We start from the raw sequence: 22,706 nt of genomic DNA, 5'->3' as shown, positions 1-22,706 counted from the left end.
CTGAGCATCAGGGGGCAGTAATGAGAGGGGTGGCCATTCGGCATTCATCTTTCCACTGAGGAAGGAGCTAAACTGCAGTTGGAAGAACTTCAATGAAATATTAAAAAACAAAAAATCTACTGACAGCTGTGAGATGCAAGAGTTAAGTGCAAGAACTATTTGGAATACGTTTCTGAGATATTTCTGCAGTCAGATGAGTCCCATCCCCCTGGAGTGGCGTTTGGGAGAGGAGAGGCATAGCGCTCCTGCCCTCACAGGGCGTGTGCCCAGCGGGCTCCCTGGAAAGAGTGGTCCCTTTGCACAGCGGAGTGCTGCTGTGCACCCAGTGGACACTAGAGGGCGCCCCCATCTTCGGGAGGATGGCGGTGGTCAGCACCCCACCTCCTGCACTGGGTGAGCTGCTGATCTTCCTTGCATCTCTGGGGGCTCTGCATCTCTAACTACCCTTGGGGCTCAAGGAAAGCCCTTACTCTGCAAGATGCCTCTATCAGAACTGTTTGCTAACAATTATACACACTAGAGGGCTTCCCAGGTGGCTCAGTGGTAAAGAATCTGCCTGCCAGGAGACAGAGGTTGATCCCTGGGTCAGGAAGATCCCCTGGAGGAGGAAATAGCAACCCACTCCAGTGCTCTTGCCTGAAAAATCCCATGGACAGAGAAGCCTGGCGGGCTACAGTCCATGGGGTCACGAAGAGTCGGGCACAACTCAGCAACTGAGCATGCATGCAGGCATAGAGACTAGAACAAATTAGGATCAGGAGGAAGGATGGGGTGGATTTAGGAGTTAGAGCTGAGTGGAGCTTCCTGGGGATGGGCGGTGGGGGTGGAGTGGGTGGGAGTGGAGATTCCTGGGGGTGGCGTGGGAGAGAGCAGCTGTTTTCGGGGCAGGGGGAAGGGGAGGTGCTCGTTTACCCAGATTTGGGAAGTCAAGGAGGAGAGCTGTCAGGTTAGGCAGTCTGTCTGAGAGGTGGCCCAGGCATAAGGAGGCCGCTGGAGCTGGGTGGGGGCCTCTATGCAGTGTCCTCCGCTGTGTCCCCAGCACCCTCAGCGCCAGGAGGGCAGGGCAGGTGAAGGGCACACTGCATGAGCGGATGCAGAGTGAGGGCTGGGACGGAGCTGCGAGGCCAGGATGAAGCCAAAGCTACAGTTGCTGAAGTGGCAGGAAGAAGGGCCGTGAGAGTGGCGGGGAAGATGAGGATCAACACTAGTGGGGCTTGGAGTAAGCAGGGCTCCCTGGCACTGCCTTTCTGACGACAAGACCCCACTGGCTCACAGCAATGACCTGCCATAGTCACTCACCCCATCCTGCTTCTACACATGTACACACACACACACACACACACACACACACACACACGCACAGGCACACACCGAGACCCATGGCACTTTTAAAAAGAAGAGAGACAACTGACCCTGGCTATGACTAACAGGCATCTGAACAGTCCACAGAGAGCTTCGCTTGGAAGTCCCACCACCACCTTACCCTCCCCCTCCCATCCCTCCATCCTCGGTCCCTTAGAGGACCTGCTGATCTGCCCCTCCCCTTCCTACCCCTGAGACCATTCAGCTGGCTCTGAGGGTGCGAGCTGCCAGCCTGGAAGCCCTGAGTGGACTGGACCCCCTCTGGATTGCAGGAGATTTCAGCATTTCAACATTTGTCTGCTCCCAGCCAGGATGGACCCCAGGAGGAGAATCTAAGAACCACAGTGTGTGTGTGGGGAGTGGGGGGGAGTTTCAACTGACTGTGGGGAAGAAGGGAGGGGTCACCTGCCTGGAGCCAAGTGATCTCAGCCCTTCCTCTCCACAGACCATCCTTGCAGTCCTGGAAGCTGCTGTCCAGGCCTCTTAGAGCCATACTCACAGCTTCTGTGGCCTCCGGCCCTCTGTGTGGGGCTCATCAAGGACACTGCAGTCTCTCCTGCTATAAAGGAACTTGGAAGCTTTCCTTTCCACCTAATGTGTGTCTCACTGCCATGTTATCCCCTTTCTGTCACTTTTCCAAGAGCTGGGGAGTCGTCTCCCTAGACAAAGTAATATTCTAAAAACATGCAGACTGCAGCCTGGCCACCTGCCCTGGCACCCCCACTCTAACCGGTTTGCTCCCACTCTGCTCACATCAAAGGGGGCGTCATAGGGCAGCAGATGGCAGTTGCGCTACTCTGTTCCTCTCAGCAGGCATTTGTGAGCAGCTAATGGCAGGAGCCCCAGGAAACTGCAGAGGCTGGCAGGGCTGCCCTGGGCCTGGGTTCCATAGTCTCCCCTCCACCCCACCTAGCATGCTGTAGCTCTCAAGACCTGATCACCAGGTATCTCCAGGGTTCACCTGGGAAAAGTCCCCCAAGACAGGACTGCACAAGCAAATTTGTAAATTTGGTGTGTTTTCCACTGGCATCCTCCAAACTTTCTCTCTGGAGCCCTTGTTTAACTTGAGAGTAAAGTTTAATTTCTATATTAAACCTAAATTTTAAAACTAAAGAGGGTAACTGTGTCATGACCGTTTCCACACTTTTGATGCCTATGGCTCTCAGGGTGGCTTCAGGCTCTCACTCTGTTGAGCCACTGGTCCTTCAGTCTCCTCTCTGCCTTGCATCTTAAAGCTCATTCTCTCCTAGCGCCCTTTTGCTTGCTTTCCCCTCCCCTTTCCTTCCTGCCCCCAACCTTTTCTCCATCTTAAATTCACAGCACTTGTTTTCTTCTATTCACAGGAAGCTTCTTGAAGTGACATTCCACATAGGCCTCCTTCTTCCATTCATTCCTTAGCCGCAGGCCAACCATTTTCTACCCCATGGAAGCTTCCCAGGTGTCTCATCGGTAAAGAACCTGCTTGCCAGTGCAGGAGATGCAGGTCCGATCTCTGGGTCGGAAAGATCCCCTGAAATGGCAACCCACTCCAGTATTCTTGCCCGGAAAAGTCCTCGGGCAGGGGAACCTGAGGGGCTGCAGTCCATGGGATTGCAAAAGAGTTGGACACTACTGAGTGAGCACGCACAGAGGTGCTATGGACTTTGCTCTCAAAGATCACTGCACAGCAAAGGGCTAAACCCAGACCTCCTCCCGCACCCTCATCTCTCTCCTCTTTGCCACTTGCTGCTTCCTGTGTTTCTGCAACACAGCACCTCCCCTTGGTTCTTTCCCCTCTTCATCCTTTCTCCCGGTCATGCAGTTTTCTTCATCTCTGCATCAGTGTGGACTTTCTTTACCACCCTCTCTGTGCCCTCACTGATGCTCATGGCTTCAATTACCAATTCAATAGTGAAGAGAGCTGAGCTTAAACCTTTGTCCTCAGCTCTGGACTCAGTCATTCAACAGTCTGAAGATACCTCCCTGTGGACAGCCCTCAGACACCTCAAAACCAGAGCTTCCACCTCCTCTGGGACTCCCTGCTATCTAACCTCTAAATCACTAAGAGGCAGCCTGACCTCCTCCATCAGTGTAACCAAAGGAACTCAGGCTCAGGGCCAGACGGCTCTGAGTTCAAGCTTCAGCACACCATTTTCAAGCTTTGTGACCTTGGGCAAGTAGCTTCATTCCTCTAAACCTCAGTACCCCTATCTGTAAAAGGGGGGTAATAATAGTATCTACTTCATTGAGTTAGATGTGTGAAATAATGCATGCAAAATGCTTTAATCTGGCTATATATTAATAGCAAGTGTTAAATATGTTAGTCACCATAAAACATAATAATCTCTAAATGGCTCCTGAATTGGTGTTTAGTTATAAGCCAAGATGTGGGAGTAATCTTAGACTCTTCTAACTTTTCCCTGCCCAGGAAGTGATTAGGGATGGTCAATTCCACCTCCTAAGGTTCCCTTACTATCCTCTCCTGGACCACAACAGAGAGGCCCAATCAATATCTTACTGACTTCAATCTCACCCCCAACCCCATCCGCTCAGGTGCTTCTCAAACATTCATGTGTATATGAATCCATGGGGGGCTGAGGGTGGATGATGTTAAAATGAAAGTTCAAAATGTATTAGGGAAGTGGAGGGGGGCAGCGGGCGTGGAGAATTTGCATCTCTAGCAAGTTCCCAGGATCCCAAGACTGTTGGTCCAGACCACACATTGAGTTGTAAAGGTCTACACTTCCTCAAACTCTAAAAAAGAAAAAAAAGGATCTAACTATATCAAGCCTCTACTTGAAAATCTTTGATAACTCACAATTTTATCTAGACTATCCTTTTTGTGTTGCTTCCTCCTATTCTACCTCACACAGTATATTCCCCTGGCCACACATGAGAGTCTCAAAATGTGTTTCTACCAATTTGTACCTTTGCTCACAGTATTTTCTTTGCAAGGAATGCTTCTCTCTATCTGACCTGCCTCTTGGAATCCTATTCCTTTCTCCAAGACTCAGTGTAAGTATTACCTCTAGGAAGCCTTTCCCAAGCTTTATAGCAAACCTATTCATGCTTTCTGCTGTATCTCCACAATTTGTTTATACTGCTATAATATCAAAAGGATGTGGCCCATCTCAAGATGGTTAGTCTTAACTATAGTCTTCACTATAGATTTTAAGTTAGATTTTCACTGTTGGATTTAAGCTTCTGCTCTTAGTGGTCTTCATTTCCCAGGTACCTAACACTGAGTAGACTCTCAAACAGGAGTGCAGAAATGAGGGAGAGGGATGGTAGGGGAAGATGCTGAAACTGTATGTAGGTCTACTTGAATTCCAGCTTTCCAGGACTGTACTCCTGATTAACACACCATCGCCCCCTGGTGGCAGTGTATCAGAATTGCTGGTTCAATTTTTTTTTTTTTTTTTTTTAGATTATTACACCTTTATGGTAGTGCTGCAAACTGTTTTTCTGTAGAGGCATTTTCTGACAAATTTGGTTTTACAGAATGAAAGAATGGTAGGGCAAGCTGCTAGGTTATTTTTGATAACATATTTTCCTATAGTCTGATATCTAATGGTTCAATATTTTTTGAAAGCTCACAGGTACCTCTTTTAGAGTATGGCTCAGCATTACAACATCGGAAAGCAAGATCCCAAAAGACCCTGACAGTCACCAGCTAAGTCTTGTCAGTTCCCCTGTACCCATCTCCATTCAGACTTCTACACACACAAGGTAAGTCATGTACATTTATCTCAAGCCAGTGATGAAAGGAAGGCAGCCTACCTTCTTCAGGTTTCTCTCCCAAGGCTGTGAGTTCAGACTCCTGGCTTGGCTCACTGGTTCCATAGACATTGACTGCACGCACACGGAACTTATATTCTCGGTCAGGCAGCAGGTCCTGGACGTTGAAAGAAGTGCTGCGGCACGTGGCTAGTTCCTTCCACGTCTTGTCCACTGAGTCCCAGATCTCGACACTGTATGACTGTACGGCGCTGCCCCCATCATACGAGGAACCATACCAGGACAAGGTCAGCGAGGAGCTTCGGATGTCAGAGGCGCAAGGCGTGCCGGCTGGGGGGTCTGGCTTATCTGGGGAAATGGAAGCATAGCATCACTCAGCTGTGCAGGATTGCAGGGAGACAAGGGTTTTTAATTAGCCAGTCATTTGCAGATGTGAGAGTTGGACCATACAAAAGGCTAAACGCCGAAGAACTGATGCTTTCAAACTGTGGTGCTGGAGAAGACACTTGAGAGTCCCTTGGACTATAAGGAGATCAAACCAGTCAATCCTAAAGGAAATCAGTCCTGAATATTCATTGCAAGGATTGATGCTGAAGCTGAAGCTCCAATACTCTGGGCCACCTGATTCAAAGAGCTGATTTGTTGGAAAAGACCCTGATGCTGGGAAGGAGTGAAGGCAGGAAGAGAAGCGGGGAGACAGAGGATGAGATGGTTGAATGGCATCACTGACTCAATGGACATGAGTTTGAGCAGGCTCCGGGAGATGGTGAAGGACAGGGAAGCCTGGTGTGCTGCAGTCTGCTGGGTTGCACAGAGTTGAACACAACTGAGCAACTGAACAACAACAACAAGGGAGAAGCAGCTGTGGTCCCTGGTCCTGGCTGTCTTTCCCTCATCTGCACAGTCACACCTATGCAAACACCTGTCTATGTGGAAAGCCCCACAAATACAAATACTATTTGCTTGAATATACCGTCTTTTTTGGCTAGTTTCTAGTCTACACGTCATGATTTCCTGTGCTTTGCCCAAGTCATAAACATATTTCTCAGTGTAAACAGATCTAGGAAGCTCCCTAGGAGGTGTGGACTGCTTCCCATCAAAAATATGTCTTGAAAGAGAGTGCACTGTGTGTGTGTGTGCATGTGTCTCCTCCAGGCCTGAGGCCAATGACCTGAGACATAACAGGAACCAGTCTCTACTTTCTCTGGGACACGGGAAACGCCTGCCCTTCTGAGGGTCAGTACAGACAGTGAGCGCTGGAGTCACACACAGGGTTTGAATACAGCTCTGTCTTCATTCACTACTTCTTAGCCTCTGTGCCTCAGTTTCCTCCTCTGAAAATGTGCATGAGAACAGCACTGGATCACAAGGTTGTCAGGAGATATTCTTAGGAAAACATCCTGTTGGAGTGGCCTTGCTGTCATCAATATTGCAGAAGTTCATTTCTAACTTTATAAAACATTACTCCTGCCCTCTCTTCCATCCTCCTGCTGCTGCTGCGTAGTTGTTCAGTCGTGTCCGACTCTGTGAGACCCCGTGGACTGTCGTCCGCCAGGCTCCTTTGTCCATGGGATTCCCCAGGCAAGAATATTGGAGTGGGTTGCCATGCCCTCCTCCAGAGGATCTTCCTGACCCAGGGATCAAACCTGGGTATCTTGCATCACAGGCAGATTCTTTACCACTGAACTACCAGGGAAGCCCTCCAACCTCCTAGGATTGGTATAAAATGAGATAGAGAATTTCAAAGCAAATCACAGTAGCAAATCACAGTCATCTTTGAGGGCCGGAAAATGAGCCAAAGATACAAACTAGGAGCAGTCCCTTGGGCTGGCCACCTTCCTACTCAGACCAGTAATGCTAAGAACTAATAACACTGCCAACTTCAAGGCAGATCACAGCAGCCAGTATGTTCATTAATGAGGTTCTTGAGTTTTGAGATTGTTGACAGTTGTTCATCTCTGCCCACAATGTAGGAGACACAGGAGTTGCGGGTTTGATCGCTGGGTCTGGAAGATACCCTGGAGGAGGAAATGGCAACCTACTCCAGTATTCTTGCCTGAAAAATCCCATGGACTGAGGAGCCTGGCGGTTTAAAGTCCATGGGGTCGCAAAAAGTCAGACACAACTGAGCAACTAAGCATGATTAAGCACATCTGAACAAAATTCTGAACAAAATTCTCGTATTTTTCAGATTTAGTCTCTGCAGGTAGTTGGTTTAGTGACAGATACAGATCTTTAGTAACCTTCATCTCCTCCAAGGCAATCTGAGTTTTAGAGTTCTCAAACAAACAAGGTCATGTATTATGCTCTGCGAATTTGTAAGCTATGTGAATTCCAACTAATTCCTTAACTTCCAACACTATTTTGCTTGTTTTTGTCATTTGGAAAGTGGGGTTATATATCAGTCTCTCAGGGGTTTTGCAAGCATCAAATTAAGCAAACCCAGGTAATGTACTTGATTCCTACTTTCCTACACCTCAGTTAGGTAGGAAAGCCAAAGAAAATTCCTGCAGATGACCAAAGCATATGGAGAAGAAAAAAACCCATTCTGTGTGTGTATGTGTGTATATCATATACATATAAACACACACATATACACATACACGTGCATGCACACACACCTAAACACACACATACCATACATGCCTTAGACATGCATATTCATACCCTCCCCTCCAAATCCTGCTGCTTCTTCATTCCAGCCAGGAATGCACTGCCTGGAAGCCATTCATCCCCTGCAGCCCAAATCTAGGGCTGGAATTCTCGCCCTGGAATGACTCTGGGGTTGTGACAGCCACTCCCTGCTGGTGACAATCACTCTGGAGGCCTCTTGTGATGGAACCTCTTTCACTGGTTGTTCAAGATGTTCTCTTAGAAAAACTGTTTGTTCTAAAAGATATATTGGCCTTTTTATAAATATTTCTGGTGTTGGCTAAGATGTTTATTACTCTAGACTCTCTTATAGGCAAGTGGTTCAAGTCCTCTAAGATCCAGCAAAAGAAGTAAAAAGGCCTAAAGAAGGATGAAAGACAGATTCCTTGCCTCCTTTAGAGGATATGCCTGGAAAACTTCTGAGTGGACACGTTTAGTGTCCTGTAGTTTGAGACAACAAATATAGATACACTCTACTGACTGATATATTCCCCTCCTGCTTTAGTGAAGAGAAAACTTTGAGAAATGTCTATTTTGGAAGAGGTACTATTAATCCCCCAACCTGCTCCAAATGTCTCTTGGCTGAAAAAGAAAAAGACAGGCACCAGTCATATGTCATGGCCTGAAGCACAAGAGAAGATGTAAAACTGGAGAGAATATCTTTAATTCCAAGTGAAACCTCAATGCTTTCAAGGAATCTGATGCCAAATTAAGGAGTTCAGAACAGAGGCAAGTCTAAAGTCATGGGAGATTGGAAGCCCCCACCCCCAAGCCTGCCCTTAGAGCCACAGGCTGTGCCTGATGCCTTCTGTTCTTTCCAACCTACAGAGTGCACACAGAAGCTGGACAAGCTGGGGATGACGCAGACAAACTCAGTCTGGGAGGGAGGCCTGGGCACGGCCTGGCAAAGGCCAGGTGGGCTCCATGACTGGGGCCCCGAGCTCCATGCTTCTGTGGAATTCTCTCATAACTCCCTGGACACCGGCCTAGCCGAATGGGAAACGCTGAGTCTAAGGGAAGGGTCTTCGGTAGCTCCAGGATTAGAAAATGTTCAGTAAATGTTCTCACTCCTGGGACATCGAAGGATCTCATCTCTAATGCTTCTCTATGCTGACAATCTCTATGCACCTGTGCATTTGAAGATGGTCTTTGACTGGATCTAAGCCCACCCTGACCTCCCTTTGCACGCACCTGCAGCTTTTAAACTTTGGCAGGGCTGCGAGGGCCCCCAAGTTGTGCACCTGGGTAATCCCAGCCCTCTGGGGTTAGGCAAGGTGCTGCTCTTACCAAGAACACCCAGCTGGCTAGTGGCAGAGCCAAAAGGAGATTCAAAATGTCTCCAAACCCTCATTCGAGGGGCCTGTTATTTTCTAGGCTATCAGGAAACATAAGGTCAAGAAAGCATCTTGCTCAAGCCCAAGACAAGTGTTATGAAGTGAAATCACCTGTCCTTAAAAATCATGCGCGTTCCCAGCTCAGATAGCCCTGGGGGGTTACTAGGTACCTGGGATTCTCTCTGCTGTGTTCGTCTCCTTTAAAGATCTGCAGAGCGGTCTGTTTGTCTTGTGCTGGACTAGTCACATGAAGCACTTCATCTGGGGCAAGCTGCGCTCTCCTGCCCGAGCGGGCCTCCCTCACCCTTCCCCGGCTGAGGCTGGAGACCCAGGCGTTGGCAGCAGCCCTCTGAGCATCACACGTCCCTGCACTGCCTTTGTTGTTGTTGTTCAGTTGCTAAGTCGTGTCGGACTCTTTGCAACCCCTGAACTGTAGCCCGCCAGGCTTCCCTGTTCTCCACTGTCCTTTAACATACAATAATAAGCCTTCAAAATAACTAAACATCACTCTTTTAAAGTAACTGAGGCAAAGGCTAATTTTTATCATCATTTTAAAAACTGTGTGCTGTGTGCTCAGTCACTCAGTCGTGTCTGACTCTTTGTGACCCCGTGGACTGGAGCACGCCAGGTTCCTCTGCCCATAGGATTTCCCAGGCAAAATTACTGGAGTGGGTTGCAATTTCCTCTTCCAGGGGATCTTGCCAACCCAGGGATCAAACCCACGTCTCTTGGGTCTCCTGAACTGGCAGGCAGATTCTTTACCACTGAGCCACCTGGGAAGCCCTTTTTTAAAAAAAAGGAGTCATAAAGTTAATGGTAAACTTCTCTTCTTCTATGTTCTTTAAAGTACTCCTTTCTTTTCAGATAGTTTATGATTTTTAATTCTAGGAGTCATAAACTACCCGAAAAGAACGGGGTATTTTAAAGAACATACAGAAGAGACGTTCACTGCTAACTAGGAGAAGTTGTGCTAAATTGGCCTTATTTAGTGGGCTTACAAATGGATGCATCCAGAGTGCTTGAAACAGTCCAGAGTAGGCCAAACAATCTCTGTTTCATCTCATTTACATTTTAGATCTACTTAATCAACCCTGATCAGATAATACACAGATGTCCCTAGAGACAGGCAGGTAAATCTGGGCTTAATCCAGGTTTACTTTGGACGGAGTCTAAATCCACAGGCTCTGAATGAATGTGGATTTGCTGTGTCCATCAATGCAAGTTCTCATTTTATTGAGCAATTCTATTCTTAGCTCTCCGAGAGGGAGGCAGACAGAAAGCCCTTCCCCTCCATTCCATTCCCCTTCCAGGACGGCATTTAACATGCTGCTCCTGCCAGCTGGCGGGCAGCCACGCCAATGGCCCTGTCAGCACTGGCCGAGGAGAATGAGAAACTAAACCATAAAAGGCCACAACTGCAGGCTGGGCGGTGGTGATGGGGGAGGGGAGCTGGTGGCACTGTGCAGAGCATGAGGGCCGGGGGTACTGGCTGCAGAAGAGCAGTTCCAAGGAGTTGACCCTAAAGTTCCCCCAGCAAGGGCAGATGAGAGAGAACACCAAGGAAAACTGGAAACCACTGCCTGCTAATGGGTGGGGCATGGGGCCAAACTGATACTTCAGGTAGAGATTTAAGGGTAAAGATGAACTGGATCACCAGTACCACCCCCCATAGTGCTCCTGACTCCAGGAGGAATGGGTTAGAATAAGCAATTGGAATCACCAAAGAGATAGCGAGGGGGGACAAGGGTCCCTGCTGTCTTTTACAGATGAGAAACTGTTCCCTGAGACCTCGTCCCACTGGCATTCCCAGGGAGAAAAACTCCTGCCCTAAGTAAACCAAGTGCTTCTCCAGTGGTTCAGCAGTAAAGAATCTTCCTGCAATGCAAGAGATGTGGGTTCGATCTCTGGGTCAGGAAGATCCCCTGGAGGAGGGCATGGCAACCCACTCCAGTATTCTTGCCTGGAGAATCCCATGGACAGAGAAGCCTGACGGGCTACAGTCATGGGATCATAAGGAGTCAGACATGACTGAGTGGCTGAGCACACACACATGCACGCACAAGGAAACTAAACACAAGAGGATCAATCAATGAGTGCCAGGAGAGAGCCTTTCATGTGCACCACGTGTGAAGGCCCACGAGTGCACTGGGACCACCTGTGCAGGGACCGCCCGCTGTCCATCTGCTGCCCCTCCAAGGTCCTGAATGCCTGCCACGTGAGGGGACAGCGGGCTGAACACGACAGACAGCAGGAAGGCAGTTAGGAAGCTTGCTTGATATTTCAGGAGAGAGTAGACCCAAGCATGAAAAGCACAGCGATTGAGGTAGAGAGGGAGAAGTGAGTCTGGAGACAGACTCTGAACTCCTATGATGCAGAAGACAAGAAAAAGGGAGCGGGCTAGGGGTTAAGAGGGCACAGTGGCCTCAGAAGGGCAGTCCCCACAGACGGACCGGGCTTGGGGGCCAGGCTGCAGGGAGCTAAAGAGCATTGCCAGTGAGGCAAAGAAGCGGACTCAGAGTAGAGACTGGCTCTCTCAGAGGGTTTGGCTGTGGAGAGAGAGCAGGAGAAAGACACTAGGGTGGCCAGAGTGAGACGAGATACTGCAAGAGTTGTGCCTGTGAACATGGGGGAAATGACGGGGGAGCCTTGGCAACATTTATAGGACAAAAAGAGAAGTTGCAAAAAAGAAGGGTTGGGGACTTATGGGGGCTGGGGGCATGTAGCCCTCAGGAGCCTGGAGTCTGAGGAGAAAGGTGGGCAACACCCAGAGCCTGGAGGGTGGAATCAACATGGGGACAGAGAGACGCCTGCAGGTGTGGGGCTACTAAGCTGAGCAAGTTCATGCCTCATGCCTCCTGTGTCTTGGAGAGGCCAGAGGCCAAGGCCTGCAGGGTAAAGGGTCTCGAGGAATGGCTGTCACAGGAAGTGGGAGACAGCGCTGACAGTACTAATGCCTCCGCTGAGCCTGGATATTGACAGAGCCCAGGGCTGAGGCTGAGTTGATGTCACCTCCCTGCTGTACCATGGGCTCAGGCAGAGTGGCATTGAAGTTGAAAGGCAGCACTGATTCCAGGGGACTGGGAGGGGACAGGACCAAGTGTCACAGGGGTTAGCAAGGGAGAGCTGTGGTGGTGGAACTCGGGGTCTCCAAAGGCTAGAGAGGGAGGCCTGAGGAGATTCACAGAAAAAGGAAAACGCTATACGTGCAAGATCTGGGATTCTCAACAACCAGGAAGGGCAGCCACAGTGTGAGAACAGGAAGAGAAAGAAAGGCCATGGGCAGAGGGAACACATGTGCTGGGGGAGTACCTCAAAGGTGAGGCCTGGAAGCCCGCCATCCTGCCTTCTGCACGCCCATCCCCAGACTCACCCACCACGGTGAGGTTGACCTGGGCCTGCCTGCTGCCCAGTTTGTTCTCCACCAGCAGGGTGTAGCAGCCACAGTGCTCCTGGCGCGCCGCCCGGATGGTGAGCTTGCTGCCCTGCTCACTGTTCTCCACCTTGATGTGCTCGCTGTCCTGGATCTGGGGGCAGAGAGTGGGGCAGGCGCTGGAGACTTGAGCCAGAAAGGAAGGGGGCTCCAAGCCATGCCCCACACCCCCTAAGAGATGCAGCTGGATAGTGGTGTGGGGCTGGTCTTGTCTGCACTCTGGGCTTCCCACTCAGGGCCCCTTCTCCTGTATCCAGAGCCAAGCTGCTCTGACGGGGCCCAGATCTGGGCAGGCAGGGAGGGTGCTGAGCAGGGTCTGGGGGTTGGGAGTAAGCTATGGCTTCACTCGCTGCCCTAGACTGGAAACGAGGAACATCCCAGCCTGCTCCACTGCTCTGGGATGGGAGGGTGGGAGAACACATTTGATCAAAGTCACATACAAAGCCCACCCAGAAGGTTCTGACCTCCTCTGTGCTGTCAAATACCAGTACCGATCACATGTGGCTACTCAAATTTTAGTTGAATGGAAAATAACCCAAATGTCCATCAATGAATGAACAAATAAAGAAAACATGGTACACCCAGACAATGGAATATTATTTGGCCATAAAAATGAATGGAGTACTGGTTCATGTTACAGTATGGATATGCCCTGAAAATATTATGCTAAGTTAAAAAAAAAAACCCAGACACAAAAGAACACATATGATTCCATTTATGAGAAATGCCCAGAATAGGCAAATCCTTAGAGACAGAAAATAGGTTAGGGTCACCAGAGTCTGGGGGAAGGGAAGAAATGACTGCTATTGGATCTGGGCTTTCCTTTTGAGGTGATAAAAATGTTCTGGAATTAGAATATTGTTATAGTTGCACAACCTTGTGAAAATATGTCCACTTTAAAAGGGTGAATTTTCTGATGTGTGAATTCTATCTCTACAAAACTGTTATAACCATTTTTAACTAACTGAAATGTAAAATTCAGTTTCTCCATTGCAGTAGTCACATTTCACACACTCAATAGCCACATGTAGTTAGTGGCTACCATACTGGATAACAGATACAGAACAATTACATCACTACAGAAAGTTCTGTTGGATGGAGCTGGGACTTGGCTAAATGTCTCTGAAGAGGGTTGAGATTTGCATCTCACTTCAGACACCACTAACCCAGACAAAACCCAAGCAAACACACTTTGGGAGAAGGCCTGCTTCTCTTCTTGTCTTTTGAGAACAACCCTTCTTTCCTCCCCAGTACTAGCCTCCCACCTCTGGGCCTTAGGACAGTTTGAATGGGTTGGGAATGGAGCAACAGAGCCTTCAAGAAGTCATCACACCTTCTGTGGAGTTCCTGACCCAGGGTCAGCCTGCCGTTTCAGGGTCTCTGCTGATCAGGCACGTGGATACACATTGCCAGCTTATAAATCATAGTCAGATTTCTGGGTCAGGAAGCCAAAATTCTGTTTAACGTACAAGTCATCTACTCAAATACTCAGATGCACTTTTATCTCTCCAGCACTTTGTTAAGTCTAAGTGGTTGCCACAGATAGGGCTCAGTAAGCTGGCACAGAATCACAGAAAGCTCAGGGGTCTGAGAGGTCATTCAGGTCACTGGTTTGATTTTCCTGACTCCGAGCAGAATTCTAGGCCAAAATATCAACATCAGGTGGGAGCCACCATCAGGTGGGAGCCACCATCAGGTGGGTGGTTTGTTCTATTGTCCTTCATACTCTATCACACAAATTGTCTATAAAACAGGCATTCTTGCTAGGTGCTGAAGAAAAGGTTATTAAGAGCTCAAATTTGGTGAGTGGGTGACGGTGGTGAGGGGCTCTCCCATGTCTAAGGCCCTCTGATGAGCAGTGACGCTGCCTCCATCAAGTTTCTCATCCCCTCTGGCCCAGAGCTGCTCTGGAATTTGCGCAGGTTATCCTTGGGCCACTGCCCTGACTGACCTGCTTTCGGAACTTCATCCAGGTGCAGGCGATGGGCTGGGTGCCGGCCACCTTACCAAAGAGCTCCACAGACGCTCCCGCCCGCACCTTCTGGTCCTCAGGAAACTGGATGATCTGAGGCGGCATGGCTGGGGGAGGACAAGAGGGAGAGTGAGCTCGAAGAGGACGGAGCCTCAAGCGCTGATACCATCTGACGCTTCTGGTCACACTGGTCTGTGACTCCTCTCTCACTTTCCGGAACCTTCAGGGTGAGACTGAGGGCAGTGACCTTTGCTCCACATACCTAGGCTGATGGGCCTGCTAGGTCTGTTGGTCTCTTGATCCTGATTCCAACAGAAGCGACCCATACAGTTTACACGGCATGATTCTCTGTTGGTTGGTTGCTCTGGTATTTGTGATTTCCCCTAATTTTTTGAATCTTATGTCTTAACTCCTTTCTTAACTATGCAGTGCCTCACCGTCTAACATCCAGGTCACTCTGGCTGACAGGCTCAAACTGGCTCACATCTTCAAATGTCTTTCCATGGAAAACAAACAGTGCTTCCTATGACAGGGACCTAGAGAGCAGACCACGAGAACAGCACAAGTGGGCCATCTCCACAAGGGCAGACCGGAGGACAGAGGGGTGAGCAGGCTTTATGCCAGGAGAGGAGAAAAGGCAAGTAGTGGAAGAGGGTGGAGGGCCCAGACTTGCAGAAACTCAGGGAAAATTCAGCCTAACTACTGCAGAGCTTGAATCCGGGCTGGGGGTGTGGTCTCCTGGGACCACACTCGCAGTGGTTAGTCTAGCAGAGCAGAGGGAAAACCCCTCACACCAGATGACTGCCTTGTCTCTAAATGCCACCAAGACCAATTACCTGCCTTCGGAGGTGTCTTGGGGGCAGGTTTCTTTTTCACAGTTGCATCACCTGAAACAAAGACATTCACAGGTTATTTTCTGTGTTTTTCACAAGGCTCCTAAGTCCTGGAAGGGTGCAGTCTTACCCTCTGGCCCCTCATCCAGACAGAGCCCTCGCTTGAATATGCCTTTGGAGACCCTGCAGACTCACATGGACAACCTCACGAGCAAATGAATATCCCTTCTCGGGGGGCCTCCGGAGGGATCCCCGGAACCTCCTTAGAGATAAACACTTCAAAAATGCTTAAGTGTCCATTCTCCATTTCAGTGAGGAGAATCCCAAACTCACTAACTCTTCTCTTACCCTAACTTTCAGGAAACTCATAAAGGAAATTATGTCAGATAAACTGACTAAATTTAGTCCTTGGTGTGGATCCAAGGGTCTCAGGCTTCCTTTCTGTAACAGACTATGGATTGGTGGCTTTTATTTACTTTTTTAATGTTTGTTGAATGGATCAGTGAATGAATGAACAAAGGAATGAGCCAATCAATGGTCCCCTCCATTCTTACGGCCACACTCTCCAAACAACTCACATAAGATAAATGACCCAAACAGACCAGTTTTGCAGCACAAAACTATTCATTGGTCTAAGTAGTAATATGGTGATTATGCAAAAATATTCCCAACTATCTTCATGGCTTGTTTTCATATTTCTTTCAGGTCTTTGTTCAAAAGTTATCCAACCTACTTATCTAAATGAAAACCTGCATTCACACAAACATCTGTATATGAATGTTTGTAGTGGGTTTATTTGTGATTGTCCAAAACTAGAAGTTATCCAGCTGCCCTTCAACTGGAGAATGGATGACTGTGGTACATCCACACGAGGAAATACCACTCATTCACCAACAAAAAGGAACAAACTTCCGGTACACACTACATGATGAATCTCAATGATTCATCCTTCTCTTCCACTAAGAGAAGACAAAGGCTATTACTGTATAATTCTGTTTGTAGGCCATTTTAGAAAAGGCAAAACTACAGGGACAGAGAAAAGGTGGGCATGGGAGGGGCTGACTACTGAGGGGCACAGGGACAGGTTTTAAGGTGTGGAGCCGTATCTTGGTCATGGAAGTAGTCACAGGACTATAAACATTTGTCATGGGCTGTGCAAGAGAACGGGTGAATTTTATTGTGTGTAAATTATACCTTAATATAAAAAAGGGGAAAGAGTTGCTTAATCAATGAGATCCTCCTGAACCACTCCACATCAAATAGCTGTGGCTTTATAAGAGATTGTCCTTATTTTTAGGAAGAATATACTGACGTATACAGGTGTAGAGGATACCATTTGTGAACTTTCAAACTGCTCATAAAAATAATGTGTACGTATGTATATGCGTATATGTTTGTGAAGAGGCAGAAGGAAAGATAAGCAGAAAACAGACAAGGAAAGAGAATATATGGTAAAGCAAGCATGATAAAACATCAGTATTTGAAGAATGTGAGTGAAGGGTACACAAAGATTATTTGTACCAAATAGTACAACTTTTCTCTAGTTCTGAAATTTCAAAAGTTAAACCGGAAGTTAAACAATGTTTTGTCCCATCAACATGATGTTGTTGAAATGAAAGAGAAAGAGAGAGCAGCGTCTGGTGAGGAGATGGCTGGAAGATGGGACCCAAAACAGACTGAACCTGAAAGATGGCCCGTTTTAAAAATATTTTTTTCTTCATGGTAGCATATTTGTTGTTAACTGACATTTCCAGGCATAATCTTATTTATTTAGCCAGACTGTGTGGCATGCAGGACCTTAGATCTCCTACCAGGGATCAATCCCTTGCCCCCTACAGTGGAAGCGGAGTCAGCCTTTGGACTGCCAGGGAAGTCCCTTGAGATGATCTGACCTGCAGAGAAGAGTCCTATTGATTAGGAACAGAGTGTCTCAGAGTAGAGAGCCATGTTAATGATGTTTGGTGGAAGATCAGTAGGATGACGTTTGGTGGGAGGTGGCTAGAGCACAGGGCTGGTTTCAGAGAGCAGTGGCATGAAGATGGTGGGACAACTTAAGAAGATAGAAAAATTCTGCCTCTCAGTCATACTTGTCACGTTTCAGGTGCTCATAGCCATACATGGTTAGTGGCTTCCATTGTGCAGATAGAGAGCATTGCAATCATCACAGAAAAGTTCTATTGGACAGTTCTAGTCTAGAATGAATGTGCGAGTTAGGTCTTTGTTCTGAGTAACAGGGAGTCCTGACTCAAACCAGAGTCCAGCTAGTCTAGAGGACCTCTGGAGGTCTTTCCAATTCCAGGGCATGGGAAAATCCAATTAGGAGGCTACTGCCATACTCTTAGAAGAAACTGACCCAGGTCTGGCCTTGGTAAAGGCTGCAGAAAATAAAATACAAATATGAGACGGAAGAAAATGTAAAAGATTTTAAGGGCTAAACAAGAGACAGGAACAAAGATTCCTTGGGGATTTCTTACTTGAATAAATGGGAAAATTTTTTATTGATGCAATATGGAATTTGGGAGTGAAAGATGAGGAGTTTGGCTTGGTCTAAGAGAATATGGTTGATAAAAGGGTGTAAAGCAGTATATAGGCTAGAAGTCCAGGATAAGAATTCTAGAAAGAGTTGGTAGAAGCTGAAAGAGAAAGATTACAGGATCAAACATGCAATCATTAATGGGAACTGTGAGGATGGGTCAGTTCTTTGGGGGAAAAGTACAGTGAAAGATGAAAAAGGGTCAGGGTCTTATCTGAGGTGATGCCACCAGGAAGGAGCTGGGATGAACCAGAAGGGCTTTGGAGGGACTGTCCCTTAGACCCAGGACGGAGGAGGAAGGGCACCGAGAAAGTGCGACCAACATCAGGTGATGGAGGAGGAAGGGCACCGAGAAGGTGCAACCAACATTGGGTGATGCGTGGGCAGGAGAGGCACCACCACCTCCAGTTTGAGAGGGCAGGACATGGGGTCAGAAGCTGCTCTAGAGAAGACTCTCAAGAAAACAGGTAGTGAGTCATCTAATCCATCAAGAATTCCCGAGATGAGAGGGACACAGAGAGACAGGGTGACAGAAGGGGAAATGTCAAGCTAAGGTTTCTTCCACAGTGAGAGAGAAGAATCCAGATGTGAAAGCAGAAGGCTAGGAGTAGGTGAGAGGGAGAGCCCAGAGATGCTCATAGGCAAATGCCCCTGGGCACTCCCAGACCCCTCAGGAGTGGGCACCAGAGGGGGTACAGAACCCTCCGAATGGGCTGAGCCATGAAGCCCCTGTCCACCTGCACCCAGGGCAGATGGGAAGGGAGAGGGCCCGACTGGAAGAGAGTGGCCCTTCTGGGAAGGAAAAGGGGGTTCCTCCCAGAGCCAGGACCTGACCTCCTGGGAGCAGGAGAGTGTGGAGGGCTGCTGTTATGGGCTGAGCTGCGCCCACCCCTCCCAATTCATACGCTGAAGCCCTAAACCAGTACCTCAGAATATGACTATATTTGGAAACAGGAACTTTAAAGAGGTGATTAAATTGAAAGGAGGCTGCTAGGGTGGACCTTAATCCAAACTGACTGGTGTCCGTATAAGAAGAGAAAATTTGGGCCCATGGAGAGACACCAGGAAGACAGGCACAGAGCAAAGGCCATGTGAGGACACGGCCAGAAGGCTGCCCCCTGCAGGCCGAGGGGATAGAGGCCTCAGGAGAAACCAAACCTGCTGACTCCTGACCTCAGGCTTCTAGCCTCCAGAACTGTGGGACAACACAGCACTGATGCTGAGGCTGCCCAGTCTGTGCACACTGGTGGAACTGGGGAGAAGCTCTGGGGGCAGGGTGCCCACCTCTGGAGCTGTGGGTGAGGAGTTAATAAAGAGGCAAAGATGACATACAGTAAAAGCGATGACTCCAAAGTTCCCCCTATACTATCTTGGGGTCTATGGGTAAACTTACATGGGTGGAAGCAGAGCCTGAACTAATATCTATCTTTCTGTGTTATAGTTAAATATGGTTGAAGGCCAAAGTTTTCTGGTTGTTCAATAAATTTGGAGCATCTCCTGTTCGAATTCATTAGCATCTGAAACTGATTTGGTTCCCATCAGTCACAGCTGTTTTAAACATTAACAATGTTCTGTATCCTATTCTATATATATTTTAGAGGCCCATCTGCTGAAATCCATTAACTGTGTTCTGGGCTTAGGAGAACATGATTAATGGACTAGAAAGCAGAGTTACTGGATTCTAACACTTGATTTCTTGTAGAGAGCTGGACTTAGCAAGCTGAGTTTCTAGTCCATGATGTCATCATCCTTTTTTCATTGGGTTCTTACCCCAACCAAACACAAGCAGGGCACTTCATATTGTTTCCATTTCATGAAAAAGGAGATGGATTTGAATAAAAGTCAGATGAATTGCTGGGTTCATAAAACGACATGTGGCTGAATTAGAAACAGGGCTTAAGCCTTCTGTTGCCCAGTGTGTGGCTGCTTTTCTCCTGTTGTCTCCTGACTCCCTTGGACACTCTCCCCCATCCTCTCTGTCCCTCTGCAGAAATGCAATGGGCATAGGCTCTGGCCCTGGACTTGGGTTCAAATATTGCCCTGTTACTTTCTAAAGGGTGTAACTTTAAGCTTGCTATGTAACCTCTTGGAGCTTTAGTGTCCCCATTCAAAGAATATGGGGAGAATAAATAAAATTTGTTGTAAAGAATTAAGCTATGTTGTAAAGTTCGGTTCAGTTCAGTTCAGTCGCTCAGTCATGTCCGACTCTTCGCAACCCCATGAACTGCAACACGCCAGGCCTCCCTGTCCATCACCAATGCCCAGAGTCCACCCAAACCCATGTCCATTGTGTCAATGAAGATATAGCATAAAGTACACGTTCTGACACAAGTCCTCCCCTCCTCTCCCCAGCTCCTCCCCCCAACCCATTCTCCTTTCTTCCCCAGACAGATCCCCAAAGGACTTCTCTGTACTTTCCTTCATCTGTTTAGTCCCTGCACTGCTGGCCGGGCCAGCTTTATACCTATATGAGCTCTCTCCTGCTGTGCCTGGAGCTCCCTCCCCAACTCAGGGCCCCAGTACAGGTAAAATTCGCACTGGTCCAGATGCCCAAACTCTCAGTACCTCTTGGGTCACTAACCAGTTTCTTTCCCTCTGGATGCTTCCTTCTTATTATCTTACTATTGCTGTCAGCCTTTTGTCCCCCACCTCCTACTCCAACATCCTAAACTTTCTGCATTAGCCATTGTAAGAGAGGAGATTCACAGAAATAGAAAAAGATGTAACTATCCTTGCAAAGCCCATGGTGGCTTCTGGCCACAGGGCCTGTAAGGAGAGCAGAGCATCCTCCTTCTCCTTGCCCAGGGTCTGTCCCTCTCCTAGACAGCCAGTCCCAGGCAGTATACCCCTCCTGGTATAGCACTGCCCCCAAAACTCTCAAACTCCCCACACTACCCTAAGCTCCTCTCTTTATCTCTCTGCTGTCCTCATTTTCCCTGGAGCCCAGACCTCTCTCCTGAGCCCATCCATACATCCCACTACCTGACACCAGCTCCCCAGGCACATACTGTAAACCCAACATCTGAAACCAAATGCAGTTCTTCTCCCACTGCTGCTCATCTCCATTTCTCCCAGGCCCCCCACCCACCACCCCCTGCCCATTTCCAGTCACTGACTAACATCTTTCAATTCCATCAATAAAATAACTTCCTTGGTTCCTCTTTCCACATCCCCACTGTTACCATTCTAGCCCTAACTGTACCACCTCCTAGACTCGTGGTCCCCTGTGCCCACCTTAGTACATCCATCACTCTGTAGCCAAAGTGATCTTTGTCAAAAGGAAATCTGATGTCACTCCACTGTTTACACTTTTCCAGTGGCTGCCCATTGCCTCTTAGGATCAAGTCCAACTCATCAGACAAGGGTTTCCAAGATCTGTCCTCAGCTTTCATCTCCTGCCTTCTTTCTAACTCTTGGAGAACACCCTCACTCATGCCTTTTATGCTCAATGGCAGTGGTTTTCAAAATTTAGCATGCCTGATAATCATCCAGGAGAATTACTAAAAACACAGATTCTTTACCTTCCTTGGGGTGTGGATGCTGCTGATCCCTGTACCTTCTGGGGACACCGCTTTGTATACCTCACTGAAAGCCTAATGCCAGGCTTTTGTTGTCAGCTCTTTGCTGACTCATTCACACATCACTGCTGCCAGGTGGGTCCCATACCCCGCTGAGGTGGTTTCATCAGCAGCTATCACAATGCATGGCAACTGCAGAAACCTGCCCCCAGCGCACATATACCCTGCAAGTTCCCTGAGGACAGGCACAGGGCCATCATGTTCATCTTCTGTATCCCCATTGCCTTGCTCAGTATCGGGAACAGGCTAGAAAATACCTTTTAAAGGAATGAGTGGAATCCCCGCGGAACTCTGCTAACATGGTATTTCCTGAGAACACTTCATTACAGCCCTGGGCTCTGATGCTCAGAGATGAAGCCTGTTGGCTTGAATCCCGTGCAACTTTCCATGAAAAGGAGAAGGCCCCTAGCTCTGTCACCAGTTTAGATCAAAGTGGCCAGGTGCTGAGCCTTCCACCCCAGACAGGAGACAGAGTCTGGAAAAAGTGAAGCAGCCCAATAAAAACATCAAAATCAGAACACTGAATTTAGAAGCCTCCTGGGAAACATGGAGCTGGGCTGGAAAGACTGGCTTCCGATCGTGTGGGTAAGGCATCTTTTGCTTTTGCGCCAGCCTGCCCACACCCAGCTAGTCCTGGCCTCATGGACCTTCCTTCTGCCCTGGGAGGGAGGAGGTCAGCACCCCACAGGAGTTTCCACGCTGCTCAATCTGAAGACACATGAGTCTGTCTCTCCAGTGAATCCATAGAGCAGAAAGATCAGAGTCAGCCATTGGGAGATATTTACAGAGCCCAAAGGTGGGTCTTACAGCTTCCAAAGGGTCTGAGATAACGAGGAGCTGGAGGAAACTGGGGAGGTAGCATCAGTAGCCTTGGATCCAGGGAGGTCCCTGGATCTCTGCCTCTCTGGGGACATTTTCCTTTTTAAGTAGCTAGCTAAAAAATAGACATCAAACCCTTCATAATTCCCCAAATAAGCATTCACTTTCTGCCACAAGCTCCTGAAGGGGACATGGGTTGGGTGACATGTGAAGGGAGCACCCACCTTGCAGGCTGTGTCACAGCAGCGGGTGGCGGTGAGGATCTGGGGATGGGGCTAAATCTCACTGCCCTGCACTGGGGCAGGCTCAGGGCTCCAGGGGGCTTTAAACAGCACCCTTGACGCTGTCCCCCTCCACCCCAACCCCCAACCCCACACACATCAGGCTTTTTCCAGCCCCTCCTTACAAACTTGTGGAAAAACATTGGTCATTTTCCCAGAATGAACATCTCTGGGCAAATTTCCTGTACACATTCC

General features: G+C 48.4%; 1 protein-coding gene across 6 annotated transcripts in view; it reads right to left on the bottom strand.

Moving 5' to 3' along the window:
* Window positions 1-22,706, bottom strand: part of MYLK (myosin light chain kinase) — a 195,697-nt gene that overhangs the window by 37,361 nt on the left and 135,630 nt on the right. For all 6 annotated transcript variants that reach the window (XM_040250388.1, XM_040250400.1, XM_040250401.1 and 3 more), the window contains 4 exons: window positions 15,304-15,354; window positions 14,447-14,574; window positions 12,436-12,589; window positions 5,122-5,427 (listed from right to left, as the gene is read on the bottom strand). In XM_040250388.1, coding sequence (XP_040106322.1) covers window positions 5,122-5,427; window positions 12,436-12,589; window positions 14,447-14,574; window positions 15,304-15,354 — 639 coding nt within the window. The remainder of the gene's footprint in view (window positions 1-5,121; window positions 5,428-12,435; window positions 12,590-14,446; window positions 14,575-15,303; window positions 15,355-22,706) is intronic.

This window comes from Oryx dammah, unplaced genomic scaffold, assembly GCF_014754425.2.
Source record: "Oryx dammah isolate SB20612 unplaced genomic scaffold, SCBI_Odam_1.1 HiC_scaffold_2, whole genome shotgun sequence".
Taxonomy (NCBI): Eukaryota; Metazoa; Chordata; class Mammalia; order Artiodactyla; family Bovidae; genus Oryx; species Oryx dammah.
This window is presented reverse-complemented; position numbering and strand designations above follow the sequence as displayed.